General features: G+C 39.2%; 1 protein-coding gene across 1 annotated transcript in view; it reads left to right on the forward strand.

Annotated features, from left to right (window-relative positions):
* Nucleotides 1-8053: 8053 nt before the first annotated feature.
* Nucleotides 8054-18484, forward strand: part of TTC39C (tetratricopeptide repeat domain 39C) — a 44901-nt gene continuing 34470 nt past the window's right edge. The window contains 5 exon segments of the mRNA XM_006016377.3: nt 8054-8101; nt 9045-9173; nt 10372-10486; nt 15431-15785; nt 18389-18484. Of these exon segments, the coding sequence (XP_006016439.1) occupies nt 8069-8101; nt 9045-9173; nt 10372-10486; nt 15431-15785; nt 18389-18484 (728 nt within the window). The 5' untranslated portion in view covers nt 8054-8068.

The raw sequence follows: 18484 nt of genomic DNA on the forward strand, positions 1-18484 counted from the left end.
CAACTGTCTTTATGATTATTTCCATACACCATCCAATGATTCTTAACTAAACATTTCCACAGAAATACATATGTAATTGCAACCCTGAGTGTCTAAGGAACACTAATGTAAAATCCATTTTAATAAGAGAAACTAGCTTCATCAGACATGAAATACAGGAAACCTTAATTTTTGACTCAGCCTGATAGTTTCCTGTCTTGAACAGCATGAAGAGATATGGAAGGTATTTTTAAAGAGAAATATGCAACATTCTATTTTTAAATATTGCACAAATGGTCAAGGAAAATGGGATAGAAAGAGACATGAACAGGTAATGATATGAAGAAAAATGTGGATTGTCTTTTCTCTCACTCCTTTTCAGCTCTGCTTTTTTTTCAGTTGTAAAATAAGTGCTTATTAACATTATGTAACATTTGCCTTTAAATGGGGCAAAGTAAGCATCTTTTTTTCTGAAGCAAAATTAGTCATTTTAAGATCCCCAGTGAAGTGAATGACTCATGCATTTTTGTGGCATCAAGTATTAAGATGCTATTAAGTATTAAGATGCTATTAAGATAATATAAACACTTGTATTTTTACAGTAAAAATGCTTTCTGTGTTGCAGCTTGGGATTCATACCATTAAATAATATTTTAAAAGGAGATTTTATTGGAAAAAGAATAGAAACAATTTAAGATTTTCACATATTTCTAGACTTCTTTTACTGTGCATCAGTTGCACTTTTAAATTGTCTTGATAATGTATTACAGTGTTTAAAAATTAGCTTAATGCACAGCTCCAACTAAATTTCATCCCCCCCCCCTCTTTAGCCATTAAGCAAGCAAGCCAGTCTTAACCATAATTTAGTAAATGGCCAAATATGGTAAGTGAGAGGAGTAAGAAAAATATCCAGGATGATGGTACTGATTGCAGTATCTTTTAAAGCATAGAAATAATTCAGTAGAAGCAACTGACAGTGTTCACACAATGCATCTGAACAAATGAGGAGCAGGAGAATTGGTATTATACTGTTGTTTTACACAAGAAAGGTGATAAAGTCCTTAGATTCTTTATTGATCACTTTTTCAGTGCTTCCAGAAATGTTACCGATATTCTGGACCCATGAATTCACTTCAGCAGTTGATCTTGCTGGCCACCCATTGGATTTTTTTCACTACTTGACATGTTCATCCTAAAACATATCACTGAAGGAACCAATATCTCTATGATGATAATACCATGTTTTAAGAAATTTGTGGAGCCAGCTAGTCTTGGCTTTGTTCTCTTGAGAAAAGAACACGTGTATGATCCTTGTAGTATTACGTTTGGAAAAAAAATCCGAAAAACAAACCTCTGCAATTCTTTGGAAGCTGTCTAAAGATAATATTTAAGGAAAAAAGATTACTACTTTTTTTTAAAAAAACAGTAACAACCTATATTAATTTATGCTTCTTTCCAGTTGTTTTCCTCTTGAATTCCAGGGAAGATTAATAAAGGAGCTAGATTAGTAAAAGAGTTAGTTTTAAATACGAATTTGCTGACTACAAACATTCTACTGCTTCACAATTCTTACATTGATCTATATAATTCAGGATTGTAAATGCTCATCAAGAAAAGAGTGCTGAAACACCATAGAAAACAAAAAAGACGATAACAGTGGTAAAGTCCATTAATGGATTACAAGCCAGACTAATAAATATGCAAAATGAGGTGATAGGCATATTGTTAAGATGTTTAGGAGATGCAAAGGTCAGTAAACAAGATAAATTGCTGTAAAGAGAGATTGACAGACCGTTTTAATTTCAGTAACAACTCTGTCGTCTGAAACTGCAGAGTAGTATACAAAATATTTTGCTGTTAAAATCGGGAGGAGTAAAATGTGGAAATAAGAGTAAAAATATAGAGCTCTTGGTTCCAAAATTATACTTTTTATTAGACCAACTGGAACAGGTTGTATGTCTTTTCGTCTCAGACCAACATGGCTATCAAGTATACCCCTGAAATAAGAGTAACAGATTTAATTTAAAGCCAGTCTACCAATACAGGAAACATTAAACAAAGTACTTGCAGTTCTGTTTACTTGGTGACAGTAAATTTGTACATTTTGCATATTATATCCATATTGTTAGGAATAAGCAAGTTGGTTCAAAAAGAGGAAAAAACTGTTAATCTAACTGACCCCACTATAACTGTTAATCTAACTGACTCCCATAGGTCTTGCTTTTGAGAGCCTAACTGGAAGTGGTATATTAAAAATACTGAAGCCGAAAAATGCATTAGTCTTTCAGTTGCCATTTTGATCTCCTTTAATTTGAATGCATTTTCAAACGCAAAGTTAATTTGTGATCAGCACCCAGGCACATTTTGAGTGCATCTGTCCTGCTTATTGTAGTACTGTGAAAAAATGTCCTGATCTATATGTGAATGTGGTTGCTTTTTGTTAAGAAATCTACATGGTGCAAGGCAGCTTTTTGCAGGAATATCCAAGCTCTCACTACATGCATTAGTTCTGGAATTACAGTAGATTTAGCTGTTTGTGTAATGTTGTGTCTAGACTAATATACTACTTAGAGTCCTAAAGCCAAGTTGTGTAGAGCTAGCTTAAGTATCTCTCAGTGTACTGTTGCCACTTTTCTGCCATTGATTCCATGATGGACAACCATTCAGAAGCACTTTGGAGATGTCCTGGGACAAACTGTACTTTTAATAGATCAGCCTTTTGAAAATGCCATGGTTTTGCTGGTGTTATGATCATTTATGTGTTAGTAGGACATCTGGGATCATAGCCTGTGGTTCCTTGTGGTGGAGTATGCTGAACTGTTAAGATACTTTCTTTCTCCATATGGGAAAATTTGTGCTTTCAGGTGCATGATGGAGATTATGGGAAGATACTGGAATGTTTATCAGCATCTGAGAGGTTTATACTACATCCTTACTGTGATGGGGCAGAGGCTGGCCTGAGTGGGAGCAGCACCTAGCTGTTAGCTATAACCCAGGAGTGGCAATCTAGTTTGAGTTGAAAGCACCACTAAACTCAGCTCAGATGTTCTGGTGTGAACAGAAGCCAGTTTAGAGAAAGCACTTGTAAGAGAAGAACTCAACCATGGAGAGAAGACATAAGTGGTGTTCACAGTTAGGCAAATAATGGACACTTTTACACAAGTGCTGCAGTGCCAGGAGCTTTGAACAGCACCTGGTGCTGGGGCGCTTGCGGTTGTATAAGCAGTGAAATGCCTGTCGGCACTGAAAAAATAGCAGTGGCGCACTTTTGAACTAAAACACATAGCAGGTGCTTTAGTTCAGAAGCGCACTGCCACCATTTTCTGCACACTGATGCGCATTTCGCTTATACAACTGCATGCAGCACAGTGCGCTTCTGCTCATGTGCAGAGCAGACGCAACTAATAGTCTGCTCTGAAGCAGTGGCATTGCAGGACGAAAAAGTATGTGTATAAATGCCCAATATTCTTAGCTTCTTGGAGTGAACCTTCTGTTCAGAAATTGATAGTCTTATTATTCTGTTAATAGGGACTCCTTGGTGCAAACTTATAGTGAGATAGTTCTTGTCCCAACATTTTATAAGCAAATTTCTTGAGATAGTTAATCAGATGCTAAAATACTTTTGAACTATAAACTGTAGATATCTTGAATTATATTAATTTGAACTCTCAACATGGATGGAAACATTGGCCAGGAATAGATATTGCATTTGTCCTAAGACGAGTTGTGCCTGTGTTTGTCCTGGAACAGAAAAGGCCTGGGATTGCTGTGTACACATGTTGCCCTTCCAGTCAGGTTTTAATGAGTGGCTCAGTGTGCTGCCTCTCTTCTGCCATTGATGCAATCCCAGAAGAACCGGTTAGAAGCACTTTGCCATGTCCTGAGACAAACTGTTAGCACTTTTTATCCCATGAACCTTTTTAGGGTTTGTCCCACAGCAACAGATATGGACATCTGAATGGTTGCAATTTGTTCCAGGATAAAATGGTTTCTCCATCCATTTAATCCATTTGTTCCATGGATAAAATGTCTCTGTAGACATACTGCAGTCTAGTGACTTTTAGACTTTTGCTTATGAAAGAGAAACTGTAAGTAGTTACTCATATCCTGTATTTTTTTTTTTCAAAAAACAGGTAGAGGGGTAACCGCAATACTTTGTCTTGTTTGAATATTTTAAAGCTTAACAAACAAAACAAACTACTTTCTTAAGGGGGTTCATTACTGATTTATTCTTTGGGGATACTGAATAAAGAATAGTTTGACATCTACTATAATTTTAAATTTCCATTTCAAAATAAAAATGCAAAAATATGCACTCCTGTTCTGCCTATCTGTCCTGTATGCAGATTGGTTTGGGCCTTAAATAGCTAGACTTGCACAATTGGTTTGTGCAGTTTTTGGACCATAGCATTTTGTAAAGCAGTTTAAAAGTAGAGTGAAAGTTCAATCCCTTCCACAAGGTGATAAGTAGGATTTCTTATGCTAACATAAAAATCAACGTAGGTAGTGATGACATAGTAGTTGAGAATGTTCTTGCAGTCTACAGTAGAGGTTACATGTTCAGAATGAACACTTAAGTATTCATTGAACAGAATTAGGGGTACACTGATATATCAGTTGGCAATTGGACCAGCACCAATGAAAGAAAAAATAACTTCATCAGCTTTTTTGGTCGTTGTAGCTGATAATTACGGCCATGTGCCTGGAGCACCCTGGTGAGCATTGTCTGGTCCCCTTGCCTTGCTGCCAGCCTGAGCCCGCAGCAGACTACAGGGCCCAGTGAGGAGGGGGAGGGGGTGCTGCACTTGGCAACAAAGGGACCATTATAGGGTCCTGCTGCTGCCACAGCAGCTCTGTGTGCGCAGCAAGGGCCAGAGCACTGGGGCTGCTGCGGAGACATTGGGCTGTGTGCAGGCGGGGTAATGCCGTGCAGGGGACGTTCCACACCTCTGGGCACCAGACGCCTTTGCAAAAGTGGCTTCTCCCTGGTGGCCATGGGACCTCGGCTATGTGGGGTGCACCAGTGCTGAGGCAGTGGCATGCTCTGGGCCTCCAAATGCGCCCAGCGCCACTGTCCATATGAGGGTTCCCCTGCCTGCCCAGGACGGCTGTATGGGCTGCACGGGGATTGGGGCTGCAGGTAGGAGCCATGGGTGAGGGGGGGCGATGTGTGGGAATAAGGTGGTCACTGCCTTCCTTATTGATGGCTGGAGCAGGCAGGAGGTGAGTGCCTGAAATGTAGAACAAACAAAAAAAAGTTTATTTATGTCAGTAGTTTAAAGTACCTTGCACTATTACTAAATATAGGTTATCAGATCAGCATCAGCTGCTATGGTTGGTTAATCATCAGCTGTTGGTATTGGCCAAGAAAATCTTTATTGGTATACCCCTAAACAGAATGTCTTAATTAGCAGCCATGAAAGATGGATTGTGGGCCTGGCACAGAACCGCTGAAGTAGGTGTTTACTTGAAAGTTAAAGCAGCAAATATGTACCTGGTTTCTGTTGGTCTGTTGTAACACAACCTGTTTCCAGAACACAATTTACGTATTGAATAGTTTACATAGTGATAGGTACTGGTGGCTACTTTGCTTGCCTGACAACAATAATATTCAAGAGAGAAAAATAATTAAGAATATTTACTTAAAGTGTATGCTTTTTTTCCTTTGATGTTATAGTATATAAAAAAAATCAACATTTTAAAATGTATCAGTAAACATGCTATAAATTTATGAAATGGTAATTCTAGTTCTTTTGCTCCTCTATCATTCCTTTTTGCCATTTTCTCTAAGCCTACGTATTTATGGTTGTATAAAATGTAACACAGGAAAACTAATAAAAACCTGTATCGACATCTTACCTTTCTGATAACTCTATACACTATTGTAGATTAAGTAATATCAGAAACTTGTGTTTTATAGTAATATTTCTAAATGGTAAATTTGATGGGTATCCCAGTACTACTACTTAGCTGTAAGCATTTTACATTGTTTACAGATTTAAATAAACAGTGTTCTTTTTGGGACAAAACGAGCCAGCCATAACTATATCACCTCAATTACAGTATGAGTCCCTAAATGCATCTCCTTCCTAGAAGACTAGAGAAAAAGTGTGTGTTTCTATTTTGTTCAACTAAAATGTGCTGTAAATCTGCAATCCTTAAACTGTAAACCCTTATTCAAGGGATGGTGATCACATGTTTTACGTATGGATACATATGTTAACCGAAATTAAAATCACTTGATTTCTATGAACTTATTTATCCATTGTGGATAAATGGTACTGCTGAGATTATTTAGAATTTTTTTTGACTGTTGTTAGCTCTATCTAGTCTGAATCAGGGCTTTACAGTGATTGTGCAATTGGACTGCTCATTTAGTTTGAAATCTGCTTGGGCATTGCCTATATCCTGGCTGCCTGCTGAATTTCTGTCCTAAAAGTTGCCTTCACCCTGTTGTTATAGACCTGGCAATAAGGAATACCTTTAGCGATATTCTTGGGAAAAGGAGAAGTCTTCCTAATTGGTTTAGTCTATTTTACGTCTCTCAAAACATTTTGCCTTTCTGAGCAAGTTAGTTTCTAGGATGCCACCCTGCCTTGCCTTCTGTCAAACAAAACAGTTAAGGAACAGACTTCCTTATTTGCTATGAACTGTGAAAATGGAACTTCCCATTTCCAATCGCACTCTTACACATCCATTTTTAAGGCATCTATCGCTGTGGCAGCTAATGCTTTGCAAGATGAAAAACAATTTGGGTACATCTTTACATATGGTCCCGATGTAGCACTGGGCACTTTTAATTGGTGGTCTGCACTAAGTAAAAGCTCCTGGCGCTGCATCAGATGATACAGGTGGGTAAGTGGCGCAGTGCATGCCAGTGCTGAGAAAACAGCAGTGGTGTGTTTTAAATTAAAGCACTTTGAATGTGTTTTAGTGCAAAGTGAATCACCTGCCATTTTCTTAGCACTTATGCATGCTGTGCTGCTTACACACTTGTACCAGACGCAGCACTGGGCGCATCAATTACATGCTCCAGCAGACTCGATTAATAGAGTCTGCTCCGACGCAAAATCCAGCCTGTTGGAGCAGACTCGGCACGTGTGAAAATGCCCCAACTTATGAGGGAATGTTGTATTCACACACAGTGGAGGAAATCTGTTCAGAAACAGGTAGCTGAGGACAAAGGAATAATTGAGTAATGCAACAATGCCATTAACTATGCATAACCATGGTACAGGATGCCAGGTCATTAGGTTGATGGATTGTGGTGATGATCAAGGTAAACAAAAATGGCTTTTGGGGGAGTTGGTTTCTAATTTGTTACATAGGAAGGCTGTGCCTCTGTGGCTACCTTTGGTTTCTTCTTAAGGGAGGATTAGTGTGGCTCTACATTAGTCCAGAGCACTGTCTCACTAATGCAAGACCAGGGCTGTTGCTAGTCTTCTCCTGAGATTAATAAAATGCTCTTGGCCTGGAAGCCATTACAGATACAGACAGTGTAACTTTCTCCTCTTACGCCAGCAAGGTGAATGAACGCTACAGAGAAATATGCTGAGTTCTTATTGTGAGTTTTCCCTTGTGAATAGCAAGGGAATATCTTCTGGCTCCCAGATAAATACACAGAGTATATATGGTCTTTGGATAGAATAATTAATTATAAAACCTTTTATTTTAATTGTATTAATTAACATTTATTTCTGGGACAATTTTTTTTTTTATTAGTGTTTTCCAGTAACCATCACAAAAGTAGAATTTGTGAGTGTATCTTGCTTGTGTAGATTTTCACTTTGTTTAATCTGTAGAAAATTTGTTTGGGCAATAAAAATACAATAAAATTAAACTTAGTAAATATTTAATATATTTTTTTAAATTCACATCATATTTAATTTTTTTCTTTTAGAGAATTTGTTTAACCGTGGATAAATTTTTTTTGGCTTTTGATTTCCTAATAATTTTGGGAGGTTGATGGAATTAAATCTGGTCATTTAATATTGCAAACACCAACAGAGAATGCATGCATGCTGGTATGTAGCCAACTAGGTTAATGTTATAACTGTGCTGTTTTCTTGACAGAAACCATAGTCCGTTGATGAGTTTTGGAGCCAGCTTTGTCAGTTTTTTGGTAAGTTTGTTGACAGAATAAGCAAAAAGTGTATTTGGGGAGCTTGAGGGTTTGTGGTTTGGTACCTTTGTCAGAGGTAGGTTGCCATTGAAAACCACTGCTATAAACTACACAAAAGGCATTTTAGTTGTTTTTCTTTTAATAAATCTTACCTCAGGCCAGCATTAGGAAAGTCTTGTTGGGTTTGCTTATCCAAGCTGATATGCTGAATCAGTAGAACATCACACAGTATCCTTGTATCTTGTTTCTTAAAAAGCTTCTGCTTGGTTAATGTTCTAAAGATAGCTGCAGTACTTCATATGCTTGTCATTCAGAACTTGCATTAGATAAAGCATTAGAAAAAAATTGGTTGTCCTTAAGACCCTGTTTAGATAGATTCAGTCGAAGTTAGTGATCCTTTTATCAAGTAATACAATGCACCTGCTTATTGCCCATTAGACTGTAACCTTTTAATTAATTAATTAATTAGTTAAATTAATTAATATTTATTTATTTATTTGACTTTGAGGCAAGTTATATATGTGGTTAAATTATATAAAACAGTATCTGTACAGAGATAAACTGTGTTGGATAACAGAATTGAAAGTGAACTTATGTAACTTACATTAGATTTAAAAAAAGAGAATATGACATCATTTTCAGTTTGTTTTTTAAATATCCAGTTTCTTTTAGAGAGAGTGGAGTCAGTTAATAAGCCTGATTTCAGTTTCTTGCAATTTCAGTAAAGCATACAAGCATAAAAACCCGAGCCTGTATGTTTATTAGTATGCATGCTAATATGCATGCTAATACATATATGTATATATATGAATGCAATATGAATTTGGGTACCAGTTTATCCTCAGGTATTATTATAAAAGAATTTAGCATTTCTATGTAGCTATTATAGCAATAGCAGATTAATGATTTTTGTCATTTTTCATTCATATGTTATTTTTGGAAGAATGCTGTGATGACATTTGAAGAAGAAAAAATGCAGTTAGCATGTGATGACTTGAAAGCCACAGAAAAATTGTGTGAGAGCGAAGAAGCTGGAGTTATAGAAACAATCAAGAATAAAATTAAAAAAAATGTAAGTGCAGCATCTGTAAAATATTAATGTGTGCTATATAAGTATTTTTGAAAACTTCCTTCTAGCTTTCTAGTTCTCATTTGGCATTTAAAAATAGATTTTTGCAGCAGAGTTCTTTCTTATATCTGAGTTATGGCTGAGAATACTTTGGAGTAAAGGCAACTTGGCAGACTGGGTGGCCTTTTTTAAAGGGCTGTGCCACTTTGCTACCCTGAGAAAATCTACCCAAATTCAGCCAAGTTTAAAAGTCTTTGAAATATTTTAGTTTGCACTTTCTTAGTAGATATTTCTTAGACTTGTGACTCAGTTCTCCAAACATTTTTGACCCTACCGAGATGAGCTGGACTTCCTCTGCAATTGCCACTCCAGGATACTGTGGGGCAAGCCAAATTTCAGACATTGGATCAAGATTCAGCCTGTTCTCTGCTCTCAATAACCAGTCCTCTGAGGCCCAGGGAGAATGGAGGAGAAAATGGTCTTATTTGAATGCAGAGGATGATTCAGTCAGGTCTGTGGGAGGGCAGAGGGAGAAGACTGGAACAAGGAGCCTTTGGAAAGGAAGACTGGAAGCTGAGATGGAAAAGGGGTTGGTTGAGCAAGGAGACTAGTCTGTGTATAGACATTCAGATTACATGGGGGAATTCTCCCATGTTTGTTCTTCTGGTAGAACAATTTAATCATAGTCATATGTACAGACATTTGAATGCTGAGACCCTGAAGAGTGGAGAGCATGTAGTGCTCACACCGTGTAGCCAGAGGGGGCCCTTGTGCATGCATCTTCACATGTTCTGTGTGCTCCCATAGTTTGCCTGAAAACAGATGGTAGCAGTGCATAGGGCAGCATTATTTTGTGCATTTTTCAGTCTGTTTATTAAGGTAGTACCATTTGAGCATTTTGGGGGTGGAGGGGGTGGGGAAGGAATCTACAGGATATGGTTGTGCTAAGCAAGGTCAATCTTGCTAGGTGTAGTGGGTATAGATTAATTTATAAAATTCACAGAATTTTATATTGCTACTGTTCATTGTTATAATTATGATTTTTATAAAGAATGTGTTTGAACCACTAACAAAATCAAACTTGTCTGAAAAAATAGAAGTCAAAATGTCGGTTATATGTTTCTCTAAATACTTTGAAAAATCATAGGGATTTAACTTAGTTTTAAAAAGCATTTTATTTTTTGTTGTTTTTTGCATGCAGGTTGATGGCAGAAAATCTGCACCATCCATGATTGATCGACTCCAAAGACAGATAATTGTAGCAGACTGTCAAGTTTACTTGGCTGTGCTTTCTTTTGTAAAACAAGAATTGTCAGGTGTGCTGTAACTTTAATATTGTATTCTATAACTTTTTTCCATGGCATGTATAGTAAATATGAGGGTATCACTAGGGATCTGGGTTTTCTGTTTCCAGTGGATTTTCCCCTTTAAAGGAGAAAATGCTGATCTTCCCCTTTGAAGCAGGAAACCATGCGTTTCCCCTTGCAGGCTGACAGAGTTCCAGCCTGTAATAAGCTGCTTGGAGTTGCAGGGAGCAGGGTGAGGGTGTTAGATGCAGGGGGCTGATCACATTGCTCACACTGATAAAGATAATGGTTTAGTGAGAAAAAGAAGTTACATTTGAAACAAGGGCTTGGTAAAATTACTAGTGTAGCCATTGTGTTCTTAAAAATATATATTTGTCTGCTTGGATTTAAGCAACCCAATAATATATGTTCAATAGTTAGATATGTAATTATATCTCTAGTAATGAAGATGGAATGTTTATCAGATGAGTGTTGTCATGAAAAAGGATCAACCTGCCCCTTTTCAAGGAGAAAGGGAAAGCTCTTTCTTGGGAGACCTTGCGAATAAGAAGCAGCCTTATTCAGTTTACCTTTCTTGAGAGGACCCCCTGCAGCTAGCTCTGGTGCAGATTCACAGGAGTCAGCCTTCTGGCTTTGAGACCCTGGCTGTTTTCAGTCCTCGACTTCTCCAGTGACCTGTAGCACCCCCATCTCTGAGAGCTGCTTATTTTTGGTCAGCCCCTGGTGAGGAGGGAGTGTTTTCTTCTTTTAAAGAGGAGGGGTCAGAGTGCTCGCATCCCAAATGGCACAGAAAACTACTTCAAAACAGCCAGTCCTTGATGCCACTCCAATTCCCCTTTACCTCACTGGCCACGTCCAGATGAGCGCAGGCATGTGGTATCTGGTGCTGCAGACACCTCTGCAGTGCCACATACTTCATGTTCAGCTCTTTTCTGTGCTGCAAGGGAGCAGTATCTGGGGGGGTAGGGAGGAAAGGGCTGTGGCTTGACCCCTGGATATCCATGGGGTCAACAAAAAAAACAACAGAGCGGCACCTGTGAGGACAGCCTGTGCAGCTCGAAACGAGCCTGGACAGCTGGAGCTGCACTGCAGCTGCCGGCTAGTCTCTGCGCACCTGGATCATCACTGCTGCAGCCCTGGGAGGCCCCCAAGACCCTGGGTAAATGTCCCCATAAGTGCTGGCCCCAGCCTGTCCTACCCCTGGGGTAACTTGCTGTGCGCCAGAGGGTGCGTGGCATAGATGTTCCCCAGGGACAAGTAGCGGCGGCACAAGGTGCACCACTGCTATTTGTCCCCGGAGAACCAAATGTCCATGCATGTGTGGATGCGGCCACTTGGACTTCATTCTGCCTGCCCTAGGGCCATTTCTACTTCCTCTCCCCCTTTCTTCGAGAGTGTCACTTATTCTCTACAGGTAGTCAGCCATATTTGCAACAAAAACAATTACAAAACTATAGTCTTGCTTTGGGACAGCAATCGCCCAGTACAATGAAACAGTCATAGGGACCCAATCAGGAGGCAGTCTCTGGGTCCTTCTGCTAGCCCAGACTCCCAATTGCATCTGAGGTGGGAGGGGTCATATAGATGTCCTACATAGGGAACTATTCATAGTAACATGCTTGCACTGAACCTCCCCACAAAAAAATTCTCAGTAAGAACTGCAAGCTTCAACTTTGCCTACTTAGCTTCCTTTGTTACAGTGTATTCTTTATGTTCACTGAATGTTGTTGCTGCCTTGGAAAATAAACAAGAAGAACAATTTTATTTTAGGATTGTTATCTCTAGTATCTTTTAGAAATGTACATTAATACAGTAGGACTATAAGGTTCAGTTGATTGATATAATGTAGGGTAGGGGTCAGTAACCTATGCACATGAGCCACATCTGGTAGAACACAGCTGTGTTGAGCTGGCTGTTCCTTCCACAGGCCTACTTGATGCTCTCTCATGCCTTTACTTATCTTTGCTGTGGAGGGGCTGGGTGTCTGCAGCGAGGGTGCACAAAATCAGCTTGAGCTCCCTGGAGCAGCAGAGTTGTGACCCACGTCGGCCAAAGTTTGTGGACCCCTGAATTAGGATTTCCCACTTTCCTGGTACCTATACTAATATCCCTTGTTCAGCTGGTCCTAGTTTGACATGTCCCAGAAGCCTTTGTATGGGAATTGGAATAAGTATTTAAGATCTGAGCATGAGAGTTGGATTAGCTGTAAGTAGAGGAAAATTGTTTTCTGTAGAAACTCAGAGAATGTGGGGAAAAAGCTGGCATCCCCTGTGCCCAGGCAATAGCTGGCAACCGTGTTCAGAATACGAGGAAGATAGCAAATTGCTGAACAAAGTGATTTTGAATTAACTCCATGCAAAATAGCACTGTTATCTCAGTCTAAGCCATCACAAGCATGTTTGTCTGACCTGCATTTAAAAACTTCCAGTGACAGAGATTCTGCTGTCTCTTCCATCTCTTCCCACTACTTAACCACCTTGATATCTGGATACAGTGGAATCCAGATACTTTGCAAATCCTTGTCTTTGCAAGGGGGTAGGAATCTAATCCTGCAAAGTAACCTGAAGTTTGCAGAGCTGCAACAGATAGCTCCGTAAGACTGCTGAGATGCTCCAGATGCTTGTTTTAGCTTTCCATTTCAAAGGCCACTGTTTTCATCTGATGTGTTGGACTGCTTATGAGCTTCAGCTGAATAGAGAAGCAGCACCTTTGAGTAAGCGCTGCAGCAAACAGTTGTGTGACTTAATTTGGTAATTTGCTGCAAATTAAGTTGTTTGCAGACCACATAGATAAGAAACATCTGGGTTTTCCCATACTAAAAATGAAAAAGTTGAATAATTTCTATTGGACTTTGGGCAGAAATAGGGTCATAAACCTAAATCAGGTCTCTGATACAAAACTGTTTCTAGTTTCCGTCCCATTCCTTGAGCCTTTTTGTAATCTAAAGACCTTCACTTGTTTGTTCATAGAAAAAATGCCACTGTTATATTTCTATGTAAAGACCAAGAGAAGGCTGTTAGAAGTAATTGACCAACAAAAACCAAACCAAACCAAAACAAAAAACCCCAATGCAGGGAAGTAACATCCAGATCAGAATAAAAAATGGTTAAGAACATGGTATCTTTTGTCATGTAGAGATTTATTTTCTTCAAAAACATAAATTTTGTTTTTTTGGCAAGACATCTAGATTTTTTTCTTGGGGAGTAAACCAACTTGGGCAAGTACATTTCAGTTATCAGCTTAGGGCTGGAAAATCACTTGCTTTGCAAAACAGTTTGGTGGCAGCTGTATAAAAAAACATAAGCACTGGAAAATACTTGCCACCTGGTAACCCTTTGGGCTAAAGGCATTCAAACTTTCCAAACATACATTTGCTATATTCATCTTTTAAAAAAAAAAAAAAAAAAAAAAAAGAACTTCGTGATCTTTTGTGTTTGTCTGCCTTCTAATGAAGTCAGCTTACTTCCAACAGTTCACATAGCATTTCTGTTGGATGTTAAAACTACTTGATAATTTACCATGACTGCCATAACACTCATAATAGAAAAACAGGACTGGAAGAGGCTATCTAATATCTGCCTTCATAAAAGGCACTGTCATTTCTGTCTAAACTATTGTAGGCATATATTTGTCTGACTTTTAAAAATTTCCAATGACAGAGATTCCACGATCTCTTTAGTCTCTTCCCAGTGCATAATCACCCTTATAATTAGAAAGTTCTTCTTAATGTTTACCAGTCACCCATGTTACAGTTTAAAAGCATTACTACTTGTTCTGTGTCCACAAGGAATGGAATACTTGATCACCATCCTCTTTATATCAACCCTTTGCTATCTGAAGACTGTTATCAAATCCCCTGTTAGTCTTCTCTAAATAATCCCAGTTTTTCTGGCCTTTCCTTGTATGTTATGTCTTCTAGATCTCTAATATTTTTTTTTTCCCCTTTGGACTTGCTTCAGTTTGTCCACATGTTTCTTAAAGTGGGTTGCCCCAAACTGGATTTAGTGCCAGGTGAGGTCTTACTGAATGCTGAATAAGTGGTGATAGGGGTCAATATTGGGGTGTCTCAAAATCAAGATTGTACCCAAACAATTAAGTAGCTTGTATTTATGAGAGAGAGAGGGAGATTGAGATTTATGGTTTTAACATTTCTCACTATACCATATCAAAGCATACATTATTTTATTAGTGAACTTTCAGAAAGGCAGCATATTTGTGTGTGTATGTGTGTATATATGTTCAGTGTAAAGAAAGTAGTCATCAGTATCTAATGATCTTATCCTTACAGACTACATTTCAGCTAGTGACTTTGATAAGTGAAATGTGTTCGTTCCTGCCCCTCCCCCCTCCAATGTCTACTGCATTGCTGTACAGAGTTGCATTAGTATTTGTTTTGTGGTGAACCACATAACTACTGACTCCTTCTCTGCAGCAAAAAGGTGGCCTGAAGTAACATTGGCCTCAGAATATAGCTGAATCATTGCAACATTTTGAATTTTTCATTACAATAGGTAACTTAATTTTTCATTTTGAAGGAGTAAAAATAACTAATTTGTGATGTCTACAGTCAGAACTTCAAGACTGCTGCATTCATAGGGCACTCTGAACAGAACAGTTGGGGGGGTCAACAGTCTGATTTTGATTTTGATTTTTTTTACGGGTTCATAGTATTGTTTAATTTAAAATATTTTTTCTAGATGACATTTTAATAAAACAAATCAAGTTTTGCATTTAAAATCTTTCATCATTCTTCTTTTAAATGTGTCTATTAGTTAATCTCTAAGTAACAAAATGATGATTGCTGCTAATTCCTACAGGTCTGTGGGTTTTATGTAAAGTATCCAAAGAAGGAGAATTTGCTTTAGAATAGTCTTTTAATCTTATGGAAGATAATTTGTCATTTACAGTTTTTGTATCGTTAAATAATTCCCTGACGTTTTTTTCTGTCTTCAGCATACATAAAAGGTGGGTGGATCCTTCGTAAAGCCTGGAAAATTTACAATAAATGTTATCTGGACATTGATACACTTCAGGAAATATATCAGAAGAAGTTAACTCAGGACTCCTTGACTTCTGATGCTGCAAATGATAATCATATCTCTGCAGAAGGTGTAACGGAGGATTCGCTAAACAGGCTGAAAGGTGCTGTTAGCTTTGGATATGGACTTTTTCATCTTTGCATATCCATGGTGCCCCCAAACCTGCTCAAAATCATCAACCTGCTGGGTTTTCCTGGAGACCGCCTACAGGGGCTTTCTTCACTGATGTATGCAAGTGAAAGTAAGGACATGAAGGCCCCTTTAGCTACGTGAGTAGCTATATTGAAATGCTTTGGTAGATAACTTAGTACTGAGAGTAAGTAAACTACAAACAAGTACAACCAGCAACAAATAAAACCTTGTTGCTGTTAAAGGAAGCCTCAGCTGATGTTGTTTAACATGCCGTAGTTTTCTGAGTTTGTTATATGTTAGTTATGAGAATTGATTAACAGTATTTTTATTGTCCAGGCAGATTGTGTTGGTGATTTAATGCCGGGGAATGCAGTTTTCTGCAGCCTTTTGTTCTGTCAAAAGGAGCATATTTGCTTAAAGCAGGGTACTTGAAAGGGTCTCCCTAAGATTTAGATTATCTAAAAAGAAGCCTAAAAAAAAGATTTAAAAAGCAAATATTTTCCATATGAGTTCTAGCAACTATTAACTTCTGTCTAGTTATAGGTATTTATTTTAATGTGATGACTTCTGTTTTTAATTACCTTTCAGTATGTAAAATAAAAAACAGAACTTTTTTTTCATAGGCAAAGAGACCTATTTTTGTTGGCCTCTTTGCGGTGGCATGCCCACTATAATGGGACTTTCCAACCCTGCATGTTGTATTCTGGTGCCTTTTGTAGATTATCCTTCCTTCAGGTTTAAGTTAGAGCTCTTAATGAAGGTAACTTTATTATTCAGTCCTACAAAGATCAGACCTTCATTTCTGGTACTGTTGTGGGAATGACCTTGTACCAGAGGTGTTACAGACATGCCTCAAATTGGATCCCGACCTCAGGGACCCCTCCTGGGTGGTATCTGTGGGGCCAACAGCAACTATAGTAGGGCTGTGTTGGGGCCGCAGCATGGAGCTACGTTCATGCAGCAGCCTTGGTCTGGGATGTGCAGTGGCATGGGGCTGCATTCAGGCAGCAGAATGGGTCTGGGGGCTGGTGCCAATGGCCCTATCCTTTGGGGTACAGGGATCCTGGATTCTGCAGCAGTCCATACCCCCCAACTTGTATTAGCCTGCCAGAGTACTGGTGGGCCAGATGAAATATTTCTTTAGCCCAGATCTGGCCCATGGGCCATATGTTTGAAGTCCCTGCCTTGCACCAGATCTGTAAGCTTCAAGTTGGCACTAAATCCTTCCTTCCTTTTTAATTGATTTTTAATACAGTACCGAAATCAAAAAGACATGACTATTAACCATACATTTAAAACAAATCCTTTCTTCCTGAAAAGAAAGATCAGAATTCTAATCAGTTAATCAGTTTTAACTGTAAACAGCCAAATATTAATTCCTTAATGTCTTACTATAATGTGCCATCTGAGGAGAAAAGGATATGCCCACTGTTTCTTGGTGGTGAATCCACCATACTTTATCCTCACTGCTGCAATGATTCTGGTCTGGGTCACTTATTTGGCAAAATTTTGGAGCACTGGGTGCGCTGTACATCTGTGGTGTACATAGACTTTTAACTTACTTCTTCTTTATGATGAATTTTCAGATTTAATTATTTTTTAAAAGTTCCTTTAGCTCAAGAAATGTTGAAGACGCAACTTTCATAGTTTCATAGTTTCATAGTTTCAGGGTCGGAAGGGACCTAATAGATCTTCTAGCCCGCCCCCCCGCCAGGGCGGGAGAACAACCCAAAAACACAAACAAAACCACTCACCCTAAAAACAAAAACGGGACTCAAATGAGTCCAGCCAGGTAAGTATCCAGCCTCTTCTTAAAGATCCCCAGGGTAGGGGCCAGCACCACCTCCCTTGGAAGTTGGTTCCAGCTCCTAGCCGCCCTGACTGTGAAGTAGTTTTTTCGGATGTCCAATCTGTACCTCCTCTCCATCAACTTGTGCCCATTATTCCTTGTTATGCCAGCAGGGGCTAGGGGAAACAGCGTCTCCCCCAAACCCTTCTGGTTCCCCCTAGTGAGTTTATAGACGGTCACCAGGTCCCCCCTCAGCCTTCTCTTGTGGAGGCTGAATAGGTTCAAGTCCCGCAGTCTCTCACTGTAGGGTCTGCCCTGTTGTCCCCGGATCATGCGGGTGGCCCTCCTCTGGACCCTCTCCATGTTGTCCACATCCCTCCTGAAATGGGGCGCACAGAACTGGACACAATACTCCAGCTGCGGCCTGACCAGCGTCGCATAGAGGGGGAGGATCACCTCCCTGGCTCTACTCGAGATGCACCTGTGGATGCACGACAAGGTCCGGTTAGCCCTGCCAACCATGACCTCGCATTGCCGGCCCATGTTCATCTTGGAGTCAATAATGACACCAAGATCCCTTTCCGCCTTCATCCAGTGCTTCATCCAGTGCTTCAACTTCATCCAGTGCTTTGGAGATTCTACTTTCCTGTACTCTAGTGACAGTTAGGAATAATCTAGTTTATAAAATAATGTCAGATTTAGTTTTTAGCCAAGTTATAGCATCTGACTAAATAGGCTATAACCTACAAAGCTTATGTTTTTCTGAATGAGTTAGGACATGGTGGCACCGTTAAGACTGCTTTCACCCAGCATAAATAAAAGAAGAATCATGTACTGCTTGTTTTATTTTTTTTCCCTTCAGTACCTCTTAACTTTTGCCTACAAAGAAATCATCTGCTGTAAATTGAAAAGTGCACTAAAGTAATTTTTGTACTTTGTGTTTTTCTTCAGATTAGCTTTGCTGTGGTACCACACAGTAGTTCGCCCTTTTTTTGCTTTGGATGGCAGCGATAGCAAGGCAGGACTGCAAGAGGCAAAGGAGATCCT

The sequence above is a fragment of the Alligator sinensis genome, unplaced genomic scaffold, assembly GCF_000455745.1.
Source record: "Alligator sinensis unplaced genomic scaffold, ASM45574v1 scaffold117_1, whole genome shotgun sequence".
In the NCBI taxonomy this organism is placed as follows: Eukaryota; Metazoa; Chordata; order Crocodylia; family Alligatoridae; genus Alligator; species Alligator sinensis.